The sequence below is a fragment of the Cloeon dipterum genome, chromosome 1 (genome assembly GCF_949628265.1).
Source record: "Cloeon dipterum chromosome 1, ieCloDipt1.1, whole genome shotgun sequence".
NCBI lineage: Eukaryota > Metazoa > Arthropoda > Insecta > Ephemeroptera > Baetidae > Cloeon > Cloeon dipterum.
Genome location: NC_088786.1, coordinates 37,893,187 through 37,912,412, shown reverse-complemented (window position 1 = coordinate 37,912,412; position 19,226 = coordinate 37,893,187). Strand labels below are relative to the sequence as shown.

General features: G+C 45.1%; 2 protein-coding genes across 2 annotated transcripts in view; one reads left to right on the top strand and one right to left on the bottom strand.

The window, feature by feature from the left end:
• The first annotated feature begins 196 nt into the window (after positions 1 to 196).
• Positions 197 to 19,226, top strand: part of Naa15-16 (N-alpha-acetyltransferase 15/16) — a 30,690-nt gene continuing 11,660 nt past the window's right edge. Inside the window, exons 1-10 of the mRNA XM_065476045.1 lie at positions 197 to 383; positions 698 to 782; positions 853 to 1,115; positions 1,171 to 1,305; positions 1,651 to 1,801; positions 4,033 to 4,428; positions 5,843 to 6,015; positions 6,705 to 6,857; positions 6,917 to 7,045; positions 8,391 to 8,604. Coding sequence (XP_065332117.1) covers positions 327 to 383; positions 698 to 782; positions 853 to 1,115; positions 1,171 to 1,305; positions 1,651 to 1,801; positions 4,033 to 4,428; positions 5,843 to 6,015; positions 6,705 to 6,857; positions 6,917 to 7,045; positions 8,391 to 8,604 — 1,756 coding nt within the window. The 5' untranslated portion in view covers positions 197 to 326. The remainder of the gene's footprint in view (positions 384 to 697; positions 783 to 852; positions 1,116 to 1,170; positions 1,306 to 1,650; positions 1,802 to 4,032; positions 4,429 to 5,842; positions 6,016 to 6,704; positions 6,858 to 6,916; positions 7,046 to 8,390; positions 8,605 to 19,226) is intronic.
• Positions 12,394 to 19,156, bottom strand: LOC135934359 (uncharacterized). Its single transcript, XM_065476046.1, has 3 exons — positions 18,985 to 19,156; positions 15,134 to 15,257; positions 12,394 to 14,977 (listed from the first exon to the last, which is right to left on the bottom strand). The coding sequence occupies exons 1-3, from the start codon at positions 18,993 to 18,995 to the stop codon at positions 12,626 to 12,628; spliced, it is 2,487 nt and encodes an 828-aa protein (XP_065332118.1). The 5' UTR covers positions 18,996 to 19,156; the 3' UTR covers positions 12,394 to 12,625.

Below are 19,226 nucleotides of genomic sequence, written 5' to 3'. Positions count from 1 at the left end.
CAAGGTCAGTAAACAGCCTCAACATGCATCAAAAGTCCCGGAAAAACAGTTGTTTACGCGAAAATCAGCGAAATATTCGGCATTTCATCATTAAAATTCGGGGAATTAGTTCGCAGGGCGAGCGCGTTGGCGCCAACGGGCGTTTCGCGCCAAGAGCGTCCGAAAGATGGCGGTGACGTCACATCCCAGTCGGCGGCTTCCTATCACGTGACCGACGGACGGACGGCAAGGGAACTCCATCTTGGGTTTATCCACGAGGGTTGTGACTTAAATTATTTTTGTTGCCGTTTATTTGCCGGCCGCCGCGGTTTTCACACAAGCTCAGCATGCCATCCAGTAACCCGTTACCGCCCAAAGAAAACGCTCTCTTCAAGCGAATATTGGTGAGTCCGGCCGAGCAGCGCCGCCCGCCGACTCGGGGCTATTTTCGCCGCGGCCCCGCGTGCCTGGAGCCGCGCGATTCGCGCATTTCGCGCGATTTGTTGACTCGACACGGTGCCGGTGAAGCGACGGCCGGCCCCCTGGGCCCCGGGGCCGCGCCGTCGGGGCCGCCGGGCCGCCGCCACGCGTCTCGAACCGGGCCAAACCGCACGCGCAAGTTCCGTGCCGTGCGTGTCTGTGTCTGTTGACCGACCGGCCAAACCCCCTTTTGCGAATTTCTTATTTAAATTAATGTATGAATTCTTTCTTATTCCAGAAATGTTACGAACAAAAACAATACAAGAATGGGCTCAAGTTCGCCAAGCAGATCCTGTCCAACCCCAAATACGCCGAGCACGGAGGTGAGGAATAAATTTAATTTTGAAAGAATTCTTGATGGATTTAATTATAATTAATTTTTAAATTTTGCAGAGACCCTGGCCATGAAGGGCCTGACACTCAACTGCTTGGGCAGGAAGGAGGAGGCCTACGACTACGTGAGAAGAGGACTGAGAAACGACCTGCGGTCGCACGTGTGCTGGCACGTCTACGGCCTGTTGCAGCGTTCGGACAAAAAGTACGACGAGGCAATCAAATGTTACCGCAACGCTCTCAAGTGGGAGAAGGACAATATTCAAATCCTGCGCGACCTCTCCTTGCTGCAAATCCAGATGAGGGACCTGGACGGTTACAAGGTCCGCCTGAAAATTAATTTTTATTTGTTTTGATTGAATTTAAATCAATCCACAGGACACTAGGTATCAGCTTTTTATGCTAAGACCAACGCAAAGAGCTTCCTGGATCGGCTTCGCGATGGCCTACCACTTACTCAAGGACTTCAGCACTGCTCTCCGAATTTTGGAGGACTTTAGGAAAACTCAGGCTGTGAGATTTATTTTGTTAATCTTTGGCAACGTCCTTGGCAATGTCACGTCTGTTTGTCAATCTAAACGCGTGACGTCACCAAAACAAACACGTGGTCTATTCAGTGCTCGTGTTGAAATTTGAATTATTTCGACGACAAATAAACAAACAAACAAGCCAGCCCACAGTTTTTGCCGCTTCTCTGGATTTGTTCCTCCGAAGCCCTTTCCCTGCTGTGGACAGAAAACGTCGGTTTGCCTTCTGAAATTTGCTTTTCTTTGTGAACTGCAAGCAGGAAGGCATTCCACAAATTAAATTTAATTCTATTTAATCCAAGTAATTAATTTTGATAATTTAAATTTGCAGCAAAAGAGCAACTTCGACTACGAGCACAGCGAGCTGCTTCTCTACCAGAACATGGTCCTGCACGAGTCTGGCGCTTTGCAAGAGGCCATTTCCCACCTCGAACGCTACTCGGAACAAATCTGTGACAAACTCTCCATTCTAGAAACTTATGGTAAGCCTATTAGGGTAGTATTTGTTATTTTAAGGGGTTGGGCCCACAGTTTTTGCCGCTTCCTTGGATTTGTTTCACTGAAGCCCTTTCCCTGCTGTGGACAGAAAACGTCGTCTTGCTTTTCTAATCGTTGCATTTTTTTATTTTGGAGAGTGCAATACGGAGAGCAATGCATACTCATGAGATTAAAAGGCACCACGTTTTTGCTCATTGCGAGTAAAATTACTAAAATTTTTACTCAATGTTCGGAATTTTGGCCAGCTTGTGGTTGAAACTAGAAAAAATTTGCCAGATTTTTTCAAAAGTAGGTTGTTTACTACAGAAACATGGTTTACATTTCATTTTTGATATTGGAAATTCTTTAGAAAATATAAAATTTAAGGTGGGGATCTTTTTTATACTTAAATTATTTTATTTTTGTTGCGTCCTTAATTTTGGGCAATTTTTACCAATTTAGCTGGCTCAAAACAAGTTAAAACGGGCTTTTATCCAGAAAAATCCACTACATTGCAAAAAAACTTATTTTTGCGGGTTTTTCCAAAACACATGCATTTATATTGAAGCTAAAAAAATTATCAAAATGGATGACGAAAAATAGGGATCAGTTTAAAAGCCACTGGGTTGATCAAAAGACCAGAAATTTAAAGCTAGATAATTTTCCAAAATTTCCGACCTTTTTTGCCCGAAATAATGCGACCTTTTTGGGTTTAAATTCAGAAAAATGCATTGAAAAACTGGTGAACCCTGGTTATAACTCGCTTGGTTGAAATTTTTTTAAAAGAAGCCGGCTAATTCGGGACGCTAATTTTTACTAAAAACAATTATGATTACATTTTTTAATTTCGACACTCAGGAGACTTATCTGCTGGTGATTTTATTTAAAATAAATATCGACTCCTCTCTTTGGGCCCAGTCAAATGAGCTCAATCGAATATCAGGCCATCGGTTAAGGTTAAAGGTCATTAATTTCGAAATTAAAATTATTTTTTCAATTCCTGACTGCTAAATTTTGCTCTTCACCGACAGAATTGCAAAACTTGTGCATCGCTATGGCCTTGTCTTGATCTCCCTTAAAGAATTAAAGGGTTAAGAAGGTGGTTAGCCTCTTCTAATTAAAAATTTCATTTCTTGGGTCTTTGGGAAAGTTTAAAAATTCTGAAATTCCTGTTATTTTGTTAAAATAATTAAATTTAAGTATGAAATGAATTCCCCTGTAATGATACCATATTTTAGGTCATCGGTCAAGGTCAAAGGTCATTTTGGGCCATATTTTGAATTTTTTTGGCATTTTTCTTTTAATTTTTAATTATTTTTAATTTTAAAAAACTGAAAATCCCTTCTAAAGTAGTTTTAAACCACGTGTGAACTCCTGTGAAATTTTAAATTATTGTAAGGTGTTAAAATTTTAAAATTTATATTTAATTAACTCAAAAATTCGATTTTTTTTTTTAATTTCGGCAATGACCTTAAAATATCTGCTTTTAGTTTATAGAATTGCTAAAGCTGACCAAAGTTAGACTTGTTTTGTCCTCCCTTAACGAACTGATGTGCAGAAGAGGACGCTCACACCCTCCAAATTTGAAATAATCCCAATTTTTGCGGGTTTACCGAGAATGTTTTATTTTTTAAAAGTTTTCATGATCTCCTAGTGATTAAATTTTATTAAAAAAATTGTGATTGGAATTCCTCTTGTAAAATCCAGTTTGAGATTTAGACCATTACTCAATCAATTAATAATTTATTAAAATTAGGAAAGCCCTTTAAAGTAGTCCCGAGCCACGTGGGAACTTGTGTTAAGACCTTGTTAGGATTACTCTGTCCTCAAATTCCATTTTTCAAAAATTGCCAATTTTTTACCACAAAATGTTGGCTTTTGAACAGCAAAAAATTCAAACTTTTAAATCGCCTCTCTTAATAATCTAAAGGGAGCAGGTTGCAGAGAATAGCAATTTTAGGCCACTTAGACCGCCAATTTTAGATTTTCGCAGTGGAAAAATGGAGAAATTCATTTCTTGCGCAATAAATTGGTAAAAATTGAGTAATGAAAACCAGTGGTTCAAAAAACCGGGTGTTAAAAGCAAATTTAATGCAACTCTAAAAAAAGGGATGTTAATTAATTTTGCCTGAAACGAGCAAAATACGTTGCCTATTTTCTCTTGATTCCAAAATCTCCTTGCATCTTTAGCAAAAGAAAAACAAAGAATAAATATACTAAATTAATTTGTCTCTAGGGGAACTGTATCTGGAAAGCGGTCGTTGGAAGGAGTCGGAGGAGATCTACCGGAAACTGCTGCTGCGGAACCCAGAGAACACGAAATACTACAAGCTGCTGCAGGAGGCGCTGCGGCTGACCAACCCCGAAGACAAACTGAAGCTGTTTGAGGAGTACCGGGAGCGGTTTCCGCGGGCGCAGGCCCCCCAGCGGCTGCCCCTGGCGCTCGCCACCGGCGACACCTTCAAGACGCTGGTCGACAAGTACCTCAGGCGCGGCCTGCACAAAGGCGTGCCGCCCTTGTTCGTCGACCTGCGCTCCCTCTACAAGGACCCGGAAAAAGTCAACATCATCCACAACCTCATACTCCAGTACATCGACAGCCTCAAGACCTGCGGAAATTTTGCCATGAATGGTCAGTTTCCAATAACGATTTTGATTAAATTGAATTTGTTTAGGATTAAGAAACAGACCCCGTCGCACGCGCAGGACCGCCGCCGGTCTGGAAAACAATTTTTAATTTTTTCGCTCCCATAGAAAAATTTAAAATTATTTTTTTTTCAACTCAGAGGTGGTTTTATTATTATTAAAATTCGCCCGTTTGTTGCATCGTCAACTATCTAGGTCTCAAGCGGTGCTACAACCTTTTTCAGGGTACCCTGAACTGAGATCTGCTCCCAGACAGATTTTTAATTCTTTTTCACTAATATTGAGTACTAGGCGACATTTTACATCCTTGCCTGTCATTAACCTTGCTCAGGTTGCGTGACCTGAGGACTTTTTTGTGGTTTTGCCAGTGCCGTCGCTTACGCAGGACTGCCGCCGGTCTTGAAAACAATTTTGAGATTTTTAACTCCCATAGAAAAATTAAATTAATTTTTTTTCGTTTTTTGGCCTTTGCAACATGCACATGCCAAAAAATGGTTTAATTTTTATTAAAATTCCGCCGTTTGTTTGATCGTAGACCACGGCCCCTCATTGGACAGGTCTTGGACAGGGCTTTAACCTGCGGTACCCTGATGACCTTTTTCAGGGTACCCCGACCTGAGATCCGCTCCCAGACCGATTTTTTAAGCTTTTTCACTAATTTCAAGCACTCAGCGACGTTTTTTGTCCTAGCCTGCTAGCCTGTCACCAACCTTGCTCAGGTCGCGCGTCCTGAGGATATTTTTGCTTGTGCTGTCGCATGCGCAGGACCACCGCCAGTTTGGGAGTCAATTTTTAATTTTTTGAACCCCATAGAGAAATTAAAATTAATTTTTTTCTGTTTTTCGGCTTCGCAACACGCATGGGCGATAAATAGTTTTATTTTTATTAAAATTCGTCTGTTCGTCCGATCCTCGATCACGAGCCCTCTTTAGAGAGGTCTTGGACCTGTGGTACCCTGATGACCTTTTTCAGGGTACACCAACCTGAGATCCGCTTCCAGGCTGGTTTTTATTATTTTTTCTCTCTTTTCGAGCACATTTGGCGATTTTTTATCCTTGCCTCTGTCACCAACCCTCCTCAGATCGCCTGACCTGATGAATTTTTTGCGGTTTTGCCGGTTCCGTCGCTTATATTTTGGGTCTTTTGGTCGGATAATTTCCTGAAGGGCCCAAGCCATTTTTTTATTATTATTTTAAGCCCACAGTTTTTGCCGCTTCTCTGGATTTGTTCCTCCGAAGCCTTTTCCCTGCTGTGGACAGAAAACGTCGTGATGCCCTTCCAAAATTTGCCTTTCTTTGTGAACTGCAAGCTGGAGGGCATTGCACATTTCAATATTTTTTGTGTTCTTTTTCATCCTAAAAAATTCCCCGAAAATTAATTAAATAATTTGTGAATGACAGAGTCTGAATCTGCGAACGAGCCGGCGTCAGCGTTGCTGTGGGCGCTGTACTACATGGCGCAGCACTACGACTTCCTCGGCGACACCAACAAGGCGCTGGAGGCGATCAACGCCGCCATCGACCACACGCCCACGCTCATCGAACTCTTCGTTACCAAAGGTCGCATTTTTAAGGTGAACAAATTACCTTTACTCAGATTAAATTACGGAGCAGCAACGGCGTTGGCATAATTGCAGTAATTTACTGAAATTGGAGCGCTCTTATTTTCTACTCAGCTGTCAGTCACGTCGCTACTTGCTACACGGCTTTTATGCAAATTTTAACTTGTTGTACATACTCAGCAACTTGATTTTCATTGCGTTCTCGGTTCTCGTGTTGCGTCGGTTTGTTTGCAGTTATTTTTAATCACAAACTTGCTGAGAAACATTATTGCGTTTTAATTTGTATAATTATTTGTAAAATACATTGTTTACAAAGTAAATTTTGAACGTAATTGTTTAATAAGCACGAGCCTTTCCTTGTTGTTAGTTTTTATAATTGATTTTTAGGTTATTGGATTTTAAGTAAAATTCAAGACGTTTGACTCGTAATCTTTTTATTTAATTTATTTATTAGAGTTAACGGTTGACAAATTCAGACAGTAATTCCTAGAATCCATAAAACTGGGTTTGAATTTTATCATAAATTTCGCAGTTTCTAAAAAGATTGACAATTTTATCTCATAAAAAATAAATTGATTAAATTTATTTAAAAACAAATCTAAAAAAATGGAAAAAATGGGTTTAACAGCAATTTTATTATTTTATTTTAATGTGATATCAATTTTTTCTAATTTAAAAACATTTTAAAATAAAAATTTCAGCACGCTGGTGATTTGGTTGAGGCGTACAAGTGGATGGACGAGGCGCAGGGGCTGGACACAGCGGACCGGTACATCAACAGCAAGTGCGCCAAGTACCTGCTGCGAGCCAATCTGGTCAAGGAGGCCGAGGAAAAGTGCTCCAAGTTCACCAGGGTACCGAAACAAAAATTACAATCGAAAAGCAATACAATAAATTAATTTGCGTAATTCAGGAGGGAGTGACTGCAATGGAGAACCTAAACGAGATGCAGTGCATGTGGTTCCAGACCGAGTGCGCCCTAGCATATCAAAGAATGGAGCTGTTCGGCGAGAGTTTGAAAAAGTGCCATGAAATAGATAGAGTGAGTATGGATTGAGATTTTTCCTGGTGGACGCGGAGACGCTCGCTCGCTTGCCCAACGCCAACGGCCGAGCGCCAGTCCAACCTGTTCCGCATGACGGCCTTATCTTTGAAATCGAGATCAAACAATGCGGCTGTTATTGCTGCTCATTGCGTGGATAATTAAGTATAGGAAATGATGTCGTGCGCAATTGATCACGACCACTTTGAGTCATTTTACATTGTTATGAGATGAAGACTTATTACTCCTTCACTCGTTGCATGGTTTTTCGAGTTAAGGGGGCCGCTTCAAGGTCCATTCGACGCAGAATTTTACCCTGAGTCCAACCAACATTGATTCTGTCCTCTACGACCCATAGGAGGGGAGTTATTAATTTTTTAATGCGTAAAAACGCGTTATGGGACATTACAAAATTGTGGTTTTTGGGGCCCAGGAGAGACCCTATGGGTCGGAGGCCTATTTTTCCGGCTCCAGTCGATGCCCCTTGGTGGGGCGCGTCCCCTCGTGCTCGGTTTTTCAAAATCGGACAATTTTTCAAATTACTGCGATTTTTTCAAAGTCCGAATTTTAGAAAAGTAAAAAAAATTATTTCTCCCGAACATGAATTTTCCCAGATATGATGCATATCCACCTAAGCTAGATATCGAATGAAGAATATTTTGTGGGATTTTAAAATATTTTTGATGAACTTTTTGTTATAAAGTTAAATTATGCAATTTTTGGGGTGTTTTTTGACCCAATTCTTTACAAAAATTCGACGCACTGAAATCTAAATTGACGCGGAACTTAGAGGGGAACTTTCTGAGACTAATTATAAGCCAATCCAATCAATACTCGGGGACGAGCAGAATTTTGAAATTTGAAAAGTGTTTTTTGCACCTTCCCCATAAGAAAAACATTGGAAATGGAAAATTCGCCACTTTTTTCGTGCGTGGACCCAGATTGCGATCTCTACTCTTCCACCGCACACGCAGGCCTGACGCCTGTCTGGAGACTAATTTTTAGATTTTTTGCGCCCATAGAAAAATTAAAATTAATTTTTTTGTGTTCAAAGTTGAAAACGGTTTTATTTTTGTTTAAATTCGACGGGTTGATGGATTCAAAGTCACAATGTCTCGATTGAAAGGTCTTGCTGAGCCCTACCACCTGACGTTCCCTGATGACCTTTTTCAGGGTAGCCCACCCTGAGATCGGTCCCAGTGGGACATTTTTTCGTTTTTTCTTTTTCGATGTTGGCTTTTAAACCGTTTTAAATAAGGAAAAAATGAATTTCAAGGAGAATCAATTAGAAAAGCTTATTTTTGTCAAAATACTAGTGTAACAATTTTTCTGTTTGTTGTTGCAGCATTTTTCAGAAATAATCGAGGATCAGTTTGACTTCCACACATACTGCATGAGAAAGATGACTTTGCGGTCGTACGTCGGGCTGCTGCGGCTGGAAGACGTGCTGCGCGCACACCCCTTTTACTTCAAGGCCGCGAGATGCGCCATCCAGGTGTATCTTCGGCTGCACGACAAACCCCTCACTGACGACTCGCAGCAGCAAGAACTCAATACAGGTAGGACCCAATAATTCTATTCGATTCGATTTAATTAAACGACTGCGCGGTGACCCAACGGCTGCGTTTCCCAATAGAAACTTTGTAATTCGAACATTCCTATTGCGTCCCACGCCCGGCCGCCCGCCCGGCCGCCACCCACAAGGTCAGTCCTGCCTTTGTGCGCCACGCCGGCCGATTGATAGATAATTCGCTAATCTAAATTAGAGCGGCCATTATTGGAATTTTTCTCTCGCCCATAAATCACCGCTCGTTCTTTCGCTGCACAATAAATGGGCGTGCTGCCCGCACCGTCGCCGCAGCCGCGTTGCTCAAGCCGTAAAAGCAATGAAAAGACAGGAATGCAATTATAATGAGAGCCATTTTTGCCCTTTCACCGCGCCTATCAACTCGGAATTTAAACAAAACAAGAGCCTTTGCACGAGGAAATTAATTTATGTAGGTAAATTAATTACTCGACAAAGAATTTAAATTTATTTTATTAATTTATTTCCCAACAAAGAGTTTTCCTGACGAGAGGAATCGAAATTTGCAAAAAAAATGTGGTCGAGCGATGGAAATTTTAAAAATTCGAATTTTTTCCGTAGCAAAAGGTCCTTATTTAATTAGAATTAATTAATTATCGATTAACTGCTTACAAAAATTGAAATATATTTCAACTGTCGCCTTGTATTAAATTAATTTCTACATTAAATTTTTGTTTTTGTGTCAGTAAAAATACAAATTAACTCGTCGACAGTTGTAATTTGGAGTGGCAGCTGCGATTGCACCACGAATATGTTGGACAAAATGCGAAACAATGACTGCGGGGCGCGTGTGAACCTTATTCGTTCGTTCATCGGCTCATTACTCGTTGTTGCACTAACGGCGGCGATTACGTCGCCGGCGCTCACCGCGCGCGCAGCTAGCAGCAAAAGGAGATAATCTTGCATCTCGCCGCGTACGCGCGCGCACAGATTAATTTATTCTAATGACTTCACAACTTCTGCAACTCTGGCGACACTCGTGCGGATTGAAATTCGAAATTATATTGACGAGGCAATTGAGGCCAGGTCGATTTTTGCAATTCGGCGTTATTTTTCTTCTCAAAATTTACAGCCTGCTTTGCATAAAGTCGTGCCGCGTCAATTTGTCCCGTCGACAACAGAGTTAGTTGCGGTCCGAATCGTGACGTAAGGCCGGTCTGCCGACCGGCCGGCCGGGGAACGGACGCGGCCCAGATTGGGAGGGGCGAGGGACACGCCACGCCAACGTCTCGAGTCTCGATGCTCTCAATCTGGATCACACAATGTGCGCTCTGCACATTAGAAAGCTGCACCTTTGGTGCGTCGCGCCTTGCGTCAGCCGCGCAACGATTATTGTCACCAGCGCTCTTCCGGACAGTCCCGCGCCGAGTGTCGCAAATCCAATAATCCGTTTTTGAGCAGCAGTTGTTGTTTGTTTAATGACCGCGCGCGCTCAAGTTCATGCTGTGTCACTCGGCCATTGTTGCAGAGGCGGCCGCAATTCAGCCGGATTAACTAACTAACAAATTGCTTTCGAAATTCCGCAATGCTTGGATACGTTTCTGGTCCATCGAGCAGTGCAAACCGGAGCGCCGTCTGACCCCTATCTTGTCAGATGCAAATCTTTGACGGTCATTCAGGTTTCGTCAAGAGATTTTGTCTGCCTTAAAATAGCAATTTTTATTCAAATTAACAAACGAAAATTTAATTTTTTCCTAATAAAAAATTAAGAATGCGGTAAAAAATCTACAATTTTGCTATGGAAAAAAATTAAGACCTAGAAAAAATCAAAGCACTCCATAAAATTAATTGTTTGGCCTTGAAAGGGTTCAAGAAACTGGAATACTCGAAGTTAATTCAAATTGTATCCAAGTCTAGCAACAAAATAATGCGTTTTTATCTTAAAAATGCTTCGAAACCGTAAAAAATGTCGCCTCATATCATGAGAATGACAATTTTAGTCAGAATATAATTAAAAAAAATGCTTATTAAAAATAAAATTAAAGCCAGGGTTGACAAATAACTTTTTTCAATTTTTTCTCTTTCTTGCAGGCAATGTTCGCACCTCGGTTTTCAATAATTTTCTAATTTTATGCTCATTGCCTCGACTTGAAAAATTGTCAGAGATAAATTTTTGGAGAATTTGACGCAGATAATAGCAATTTTCAATTTAAGGAGGAAATTTCGACCACTCTGGCCGCAAATTTTAGATTTTCGCAGGGGAAAAATAGGAAAAAAATTATTTGTTAGGCAAGAAATTGGAAAAAAACGGGTGGTAAGCAAATGCAACTCTGATAAAAGTATGATGGTAGTGATTTTTATCTTTTAAAAAAATGATAATACATGAAAACCCTAACGAACTAATTTTTTTCATAAATTTCTTACCAAAATTGCACCAAAATCCAATTTTTCGAAATTTACCGGTTACAAAAGAAATTAATTGCTACCGGGTGAGAAAAATTATGCTTTTTTGAGTCTTGAAATATATTTTTTATTTTTTAAAAAAATTGTAGATTTTCGAATGGGGTGTTAAAATTTAACAGTTGATAGCAGAAATTCAGAAAGCTGAGAAAATTTCCAGTTAATTTCCTCTTGAGCAAATTTTTCTCAAATTTACTAATTTCGCACAAAATTCGCCTGAAAATTTCAACTTGCCGTTAAAGAACCTTTAAATTCTAAATACCCAAAGTTAATTGCTTTTGCCGGGAAATAAGATTTTAACGATAATTTTCCTTAAGTGTTTGGGATTTTCCCTGACAGAACGCGCAGTAAAGGCTTCACAGAGGACATTCACATTCACAGGTTGGAAATAAGCAAGCAAAATTGAAACTGGTTGTGCACAGATTGTGGTAAAAGTGACGACCGGTTGAAATTCCACACCGCGGGATGATTATGAATAATTGAGAATTGCAAACGAACATTTATTTCCTGTAAAATTTACGATGCACCTCCGATTAACCCGAAGGCAATTTAAATAAACGAGCCTCGCAGCAATAAGCTGTGCAGTGCAGACCGTCCATCATTTTAATCGTTTCTCGCGCCCGTCTCGGCCATTATCACGGGCTTAGGGCTTATCACAGAAAATCGAGTGGGCGGGCTGGCGGTGGGCCGTCTGCGAGTTTATTATCCGTCCGTCATCATCGGCGTGATGCATACCCATTTATTTATCCGCGCGCGCGCCGCAATGAGCCCGGAGCGATCCAATTTAATGCTTGGCACGGCACAGGAGAAAGGAAACGCTCCACTTTGAATACATACCCACACACTATTATTCCGAATGTCCGTCCGTTTCCCGGCGCGCACGTAATCGCACTGTAATACAATAATACCTGTTCGATTGGCAATCTGAGAAATATGATGGAAAGAAACTCGAGAAATTCCGCGCGCGCCGAGCAATAAATCATATCTGAGGGGAAATTCGATTGAATTTGGCCGATAAAACGGCCCAAACCTTGGCTTGGCGCGGCTGCCGAGCGAGCGAATAATATATAATAAACGGCGGATTGCAACACCCAGCCGGATTATTCGAAAGTACGTGTAATTTAATGCTCGAACGGCAAAAAAACATAACTCGCGCTGCTGTTCGTTTCGTTTTGTCACGGCCTGCGATTTTTTTCGCTGTAGGCACACGTAAAACGTCTTTCCTGTGACACAAGACCGAAATATATTATTTGAGAGGCGCAGTCGCGTGGCCGCGGCGTGTAATTCGCATTAATGGATATCCCAGGTTCCTTCCTTTCACCGCGGATAATTATTGTTGTGTGAACACCAAAAGACGAGTCAATTTGCCTTGAATGCTTTTTATTCGCCTAAATTACGTATTACGTACACTTCCGATTGTTTAATACAATTTGATTAAATCTAACACTTAACCGACGGAAGCGCGAGATTGTTTGTTTTTTCAGCAGGTGACAATCAGTAAAAAAAGACGCGGCACTACGGTTACAACCTTAAACGGTAATAAATAATATGCTCGAACTGGTCCACTCCACACAACGCACTTTTCTATAATTTAATCACTGTTGCTGCTTCCGTCTCGAGGGCGGGGCCGACTCCTCGCCCTTGGCGCCTCTCGGGGTGCGTGGTGAGATGTAGAAGTAGTGGCTGGGCCCCCGGCGGCCCTCGCCCGGCAGCTGATATGACACGTATGCTGGCTCCCGCAGGTTGACGAACTCGCTGTCCGGGTTGACGGCCGGCAACGGCTGCCGGTAGTTGACGCGCACGTCGTCGTGCAAGGGCACCGACGTCGGCGCCGCCGCCGCCGGCAGGGGCGTCGTGCCCCTCACCTTCTGGCCGAACGCGTTGAACAGGCTCTTGGTGAAGGCGTCCATGTACTTGGCGTCCTCCTGCGTGTACAACCCGCTGAAAATCGGGTTGGCCGTCGTGGACACGACGTTCTGCCGGTAGAAGTTGTCGGCCTGTTGCTGGTAGTACGGCGCCACTGTCGGATTTACCGGTCCTCTCGGCAGGTAGAACCTGTTGGGGTCGTTGTTCAGCAGATTCAGCAGGTCGAGCGGCCGTTGACGCGGCGCGTAGGCCGGAGGTGACGGCACGAATCCGTCGTATGGTCTACGCGGGGTGTAGACGTCGTTCTGGGGGTAGTACCTGCCGCGACTGGGCGGCGCGGGGGTCGTGTACTGGAAGGGGAAGTCGTAGGACGGCTGGAACGAGTCTTGGTTGTACACGGGGTTGGGGGTGGCCTCCGGGGCGTAGGCAGGCGTCGTAGGGGTGTTCAGTTTGGTCGACGACACCGGCCTCTGAGTGGTGAAGTACTCCTGTGTGATCACGTGCGGCTTTTGTGCAGTGTACGAGGGTTTCGGGGTGGTTTGCACGTACTGGGGAGGCTTCGCCGTCGTCGTGAAGTACTCCCTGTGGATGACATTGGCCGGTTGGTTGTTGGTGTAATATTTCGGCTTTCGGTCCTCCACTGGAGGCGCTGCCGTGTACACCGAAATTTGCACGTTCGTGTCCGGAGGCAGCGTGTAGTACAGAGCCGTTGGAGCCGGGGTGGAACTCACGACGGTTTTCTGCTTGGGTTGTTGCTTTCTTCTCGGAGCTTGACTCAAAGGCACTTCGTACACGTACACTTGTTCTGGAGGAGCTACGAAAGTGGTGACATTCCTCACCAGGAACTGCTCTGGAACGTAATACAAAGGGCTGCCGTGATGATGCAAAATGACATTTGGTTCCTTCGCTGGGTACTCTGGAATGTAGACCTCGTTCTCGACAAACTGCTGCTGCGGTGGTTTGGCTGTTGTTGTAGTCGTAGTCGTGGTAGTTGTTGTGGTTGTAGTGGTCGTGGTGGTGGGTCTGGGACGCACCGCTGGGCGTTGTGGTTGTGGTGGTCGTCGTGGCGGCGGTGGTGCAAACGGCCGTTGATGTTCTGGCGGAATGAATCCCAAGTCGAATGGATCCGGGAAGACGAGCTTTGGCTTGGTTTTGTTTTGCGGTGCGAAGAAGTTTGGGGGTGGTGGAAGAATGATTCCTGGAACCAGAGGTCCAGGAGGCAGTTCACTTGAGTTGTCTCCGTGAAAGGAGAAGTCGTAGGGTGGCGGGTAGTAAATGGACGGGTCGTCCTCGTCGAGAGGTTTGTTTGGATCGAGTGGTGGCGGCGGCGGAAGGAACGGATGGCGCTGAGGGGGGAACGGCCCTGATACTGGGTGAAACCCGTTCCCCGGACCCGAGTTTCCCGGTGGATGGTACGGCTCGAGTGCTGGATTGCTGCCGTTTTTGGAAGCTACGAAACCGGTCGGTCCTCCATCCTGCAACTGCACCGGGAAGGGTGGCGGCACGTCAGGGTTTGGTGGCAGCTTCACTTGCCTCGGAGGCGCTTGGTAGTCGTCGATGGGCGCCCACAGGCCGTCGTCGTCCTTGTTGGAGCCGGATAACACCAACACGTGGCCCTCGGAAAGCCAGATTTCCTCGGGTTTCAGCCCGCCGAGGTTTTCACTATTGTCCTTTGGCACCTCGTAGTTTTCGCTGTAGCTGAGGATGCCGGGTCGGGAGGGTTGCGCCGAGAACAGCTCGTTCTGGATCAGCCCGTACTTGCCGTCCTTCACCTGTTGAGACAAACTCTTGGTCTCCTCGTCATCCGGCACCGGGGTCGTTGTACTCGTGGTGTAAACCAGCAATGGCTGCTGTCGCGGAGGGCGCGGCTGCTGCTTTGACTTTGTCGCCGATTTGGTAAATTTCACGGATGTTTTTGTCGTAGGAACATGTGTTGTGGTGCTTTCTATCGGCTTGGGCGTCGTGCTGGTGGTGGTGGTCGTCGTGGAGGTCGTGCGCGGGACGATGCTCTTCGCCGTCTTTTGGGCGGACTGCGGTCGTGAGCTTCTGAGTTTAATTCGGGAACCGAATTTAGGAGCCTCCTGCAATCAAAAAAGTCGAAACCCCTTTTACCGCCTGCGCATAAGTCATAAACTCGTGTTCCGAGTTATAAAATCCTGCCATTGATCTCGAGTGGGGGCTGAAGAAGTAATTTAGTGCAGAAAAGGTTGCTGGAACAATGGGCAATTATTACTCACATCAGCGCTGTTAGCGATCGCGCTCGGCTCGATCGGCACCCAGCCTCCATCGTCGACAGGAGTCGCCGCGATGTGGCAGCTGCACACCGCCGCCAGCAGCACTATCGGCAGCCAGGCACCGCTTCTGCAACAACAAAATGCAAATAGTTCATGAACCGCGATTGGTATGCAAGCGTCGTGCGGTCCCGAAAGAAATCACTTTGCCGTGCCAACTGCGAAAAACGTGTTTCGCCGAACGGCCGTGTATGTCAAACCCGACGGGGACCCTGGGCGTGGCCTGGGTGGTCTGCTGCTTTAATTCGAATTATTCGGCCAACAAAAGCGAGCAAATGTATTATTACAATTTATCGGTTTGAATAGGAAGTTTGTGCGATGCCCGTGATTGATTAGGCACGCCCGCGGACGTGTGCAGATTCGCCGGCCCGGCCGCTTTCACAACCCCTGGGCTGATTGACGATTTAGCCTTGCTCCTTTAAAGGCAACTGCTTTCTTGATTCGTAAAATGGGCTTTGATTATTTATTTTCATTAATAGCAGCGCGCTGGCTTGCGTAACGCGTGCGCCGCGCCTGCCGCGGGACAGATGGGTGTCATTGTTGGGCGCTACCTGCGCACAGCCGCATTGTTTGCTTTCTACGGCCGTGCACTCTGACCCGGCGCTGCTCCAGATACGCGCCCATTATCTCCCGAATCAATCGGCCGTCATTAGAAAAAATTAACTAAATCGCAATCGCCGCCGGCCTGGATTCGTTTTTGATTAATTTCCGTCAAATTTCTTCTGACATCTGGAGTAATTTGGTTCGGCTGGCCGCCCGACCGCTTTCATTGTTGTCAGTCAAGGAGAAGGAAGTCTGCGTGTGTGTGTTAATCGTTGGGCAGTCAGTCGGCCGACTCGATTTTTATAGTTCAACCAGTGATATACGCGGCTGTCCTTGTACGTCTACGAGCGAGCCGCCCAAGGGGCATACCACGAGCGGGCGAGTGATTAGCCGCGATCAAGAGACACAACCAACCGCACCTTCGGCCGGGCCGCGAGCGTGAGAAAAATCAACACAACACTTCCCTTTCACGCCAGTCGATCGTGTGTGTGTGTGTGCATTGCAAACAAAAGGAAAATGCATTTGGTGCAAGTGCAGCGGCGCAAAATGGGGGAAAATCCGTTCGAGATCGATTATCGGAGCTAATTGAGCGGAAAGCGCCGTCATCGTAAAATCGGTCCGCGTGTTTATACGGTTTTTTAATTGCGGGACGCGAACGAGCACTAAACCTGGTCCAAAATCGTTTCCTGGTGATTTTGTGGAGCGTTTGGATATCGAAATTTGCTCTCAATGAGCAGGCGGGGCCGCTGTGAACAAGGAAAATTGTTACGTGCGCAATAAAAGTTTGTTTGGCAATCGAATTTTCGCGTTCAAGGTGTCGAGTTAACAACCGAATCGAAGTAAATTCAAATTCAAAGAAAAATTTAATTATTATAAACAGTACTGGTGTGGTGACCCGTTTGGATGCAATTTTCTTCTCATTGCATGTAAATTATGTCGGTCAGACGGCGCGAGGTGCAACAAAGTCTGGCACGCGATCGAGGAAGTGTCAACCAGATTGAAAGCGTCCTCGGCAGGTGACGCAACGGCGTCGAGCATATATTTATCACGCGCCGCGGCGAGTGAGCCAATTTGGCCTTTCTTTCTCTCTTTCTCTGCATGGAACTGGAAAGGTGCCGGTCGGTCGTTCATCATCGCACTGGTCACTTTAGAAAAAGAAATGGCGGAAATCGATTCCTTTCCGATCGTGTCGGGAACGTTGCGGGGGCGTGTTGACCTCGGCCGGGGTCGCCGGCTCCCGAACGCACACACACACCCGAGAGAAAGGATATACGCGTGCGACGTAATCCGCATCTTCCTGTGACGGCTCGTGCTCACAATTTTACCAAATTACCTTGGATTACGATTGTTCTTTCTTTCTCCACGCCAGCTGGGCGGGCGGGTAAGCGAGCGAAAGCAGAATGGTTTGCGCAACTTTAAGATAATAAGCCCAAATAATTAATAACACGCTCGGCCCGAGAGAAATATATTTAACAGAATCGCGGTGCTCGCGTTCTTTGTTGTTTTATTGCCGCTTCGCCAAGGTTAGGCGTGATCGCTCAATTGAATGGAAAGATAGAAAAAAAAACTCGAGCAGATCTTGGCCGGACCTTGCTGATGGCGCTGCTCCTTCGCTTGACGAAGGCTGACGAATTTGGAATACCGGAACTCGGCGTGAGTCAGGGTAACCTTCGGACGCACGCGGCGCGGCGACTCCACCCTGCGGAGCATCCCGGGCCAAGGGCGCCCCCGATTGATTCGTTGCGTGCTAATTGGATAATTAGGCGCTAATCACACTCATTGTTTCACCTGATCGGCGTGAAAGAATTATAAAGAAAGGCAAGGCTGGTCGTGTTGCGTGTCTCTTAATTGATTGACGATTTATTTATTTTGTCTGAAGGTGAGTTATTTGCATGTGTTGCAAACGTATGTAATTGCTCCTCGCATTCCTTTTCGTCAACTTAATTTGTTGTGATTAGACCAATTACCAGCAATTCCATTTGACACATTCAGCTCGGCGCAATCAAGGCCGTAAGCGTGGTTCTATGAGAAAAACTCCCACCGGCAGCTATCGCGAGTATCGCAACTGCAGAAACGGACCAAAACTCGTTCTCTTGTCTCCTCGCAAGACGCGAGACAGCCGACTTATCTCTTTCTTATTGTTGCTCGCTCGCGTATCTCTTGATCGACTACGAAAATGAAAGTTAAGCAAGCGCTTTGCTTTCTTTCCCATCAGCAAACAGCAAACTGACCGGTCAGCGCCGTTGATTCGGTATAATTGCACATCTTCGACACGCAAAGCTTCTTTGGCGTGAAAAACTCTGAATTATCCCGTCTCTTTAATTTGAAAACCAAACAAAAGCACGACGATAAGTTGTGACTTTCGCAAAACGACACTAATTAGAGCCAATTCACGTGCAAAGGTCGCCATTTATTTATGGCCGCGCGTTGTTAGTTACGAGACCAATCAGTTACACGTTGTGTTATATTGCACACACACGCATTTCCATGGAACGCCTTCGTGCTGAATGCGGCGTCTCCAAATGGAGTGCAAATAAATCCCACCGGCTGTTGATTTGCCACACTGTTTACGTGATTCATTTGAGCCACCGACACAGAGTCGACCTTTCGCGGTGTCGCCTTGCACAAATGCAGAAGGTTCCGCCGCCGCCGCGTGAATTTATAATTTTCTATTCCGCTCCAAATTAGCTGGCTGCTCACTCAGTGATTAATTCCTTAGCGGGTGCATGAGCAAATAATTACCGAAACACGCCCATATTGGAGCGGCTGTCTGTCAAAGTGCGCCTGCCTTGGCTTTAATGAGATCTGTCTCGAAACTTTCTATGCCGAATTTTGGCCAATTAGATAATAATTTCCGATAGTTAGTCCAATAAAGAAAATCTCTCCGGATGCTGGGAACGAAAGGAGAGCGAAAAGAAGAGTGACAATCCGTATTGTTTTTAACGTGTAGAATTTCCTGCGACAAAGTCACGCGGTATTTTCTCGTTAGGAAGGCAGCAAAAACGTTACTCTCGTACGGTTCTCACAGCCGCGATATACATAAATATTTCCAAGGCAAGAAATTGAAAGTAAGTGGGTTAGAATCAACGAGGAATTTAATCAAGTGCGTACAAAGACTACTCCTTTCTTTCGTCTTTCACTCGTTTGTCGTTTGTCGCGGCAGCTCGGCAAAAACCGGAATGTTTAAAATTCAAGAGGAAAGAAAGAAAGAAAGTATATTGTTAACGTCATAAAAGTTTTATTTTGAATTTTACCTGAACTTCATGTTAGGAGCGGGTGTTGTGCGGCGCGTTCTCCATGCTCGCACTTGGCGTTAGGTCATTCCTTCCGCTCGGCGGGTGCAGGCGCACGTCACTGAATGCACTAGATCGCAGACTGACTGACTGACTGCGTTTGCTGGCGGCTGGGAGCGCGGGTCTCCACCACGCCACCACACCTGACGCTCAATCGGCGCGGGCATGGCAGGTTGGCGGGCGAGCTGGCTCGCGTGCCGAAG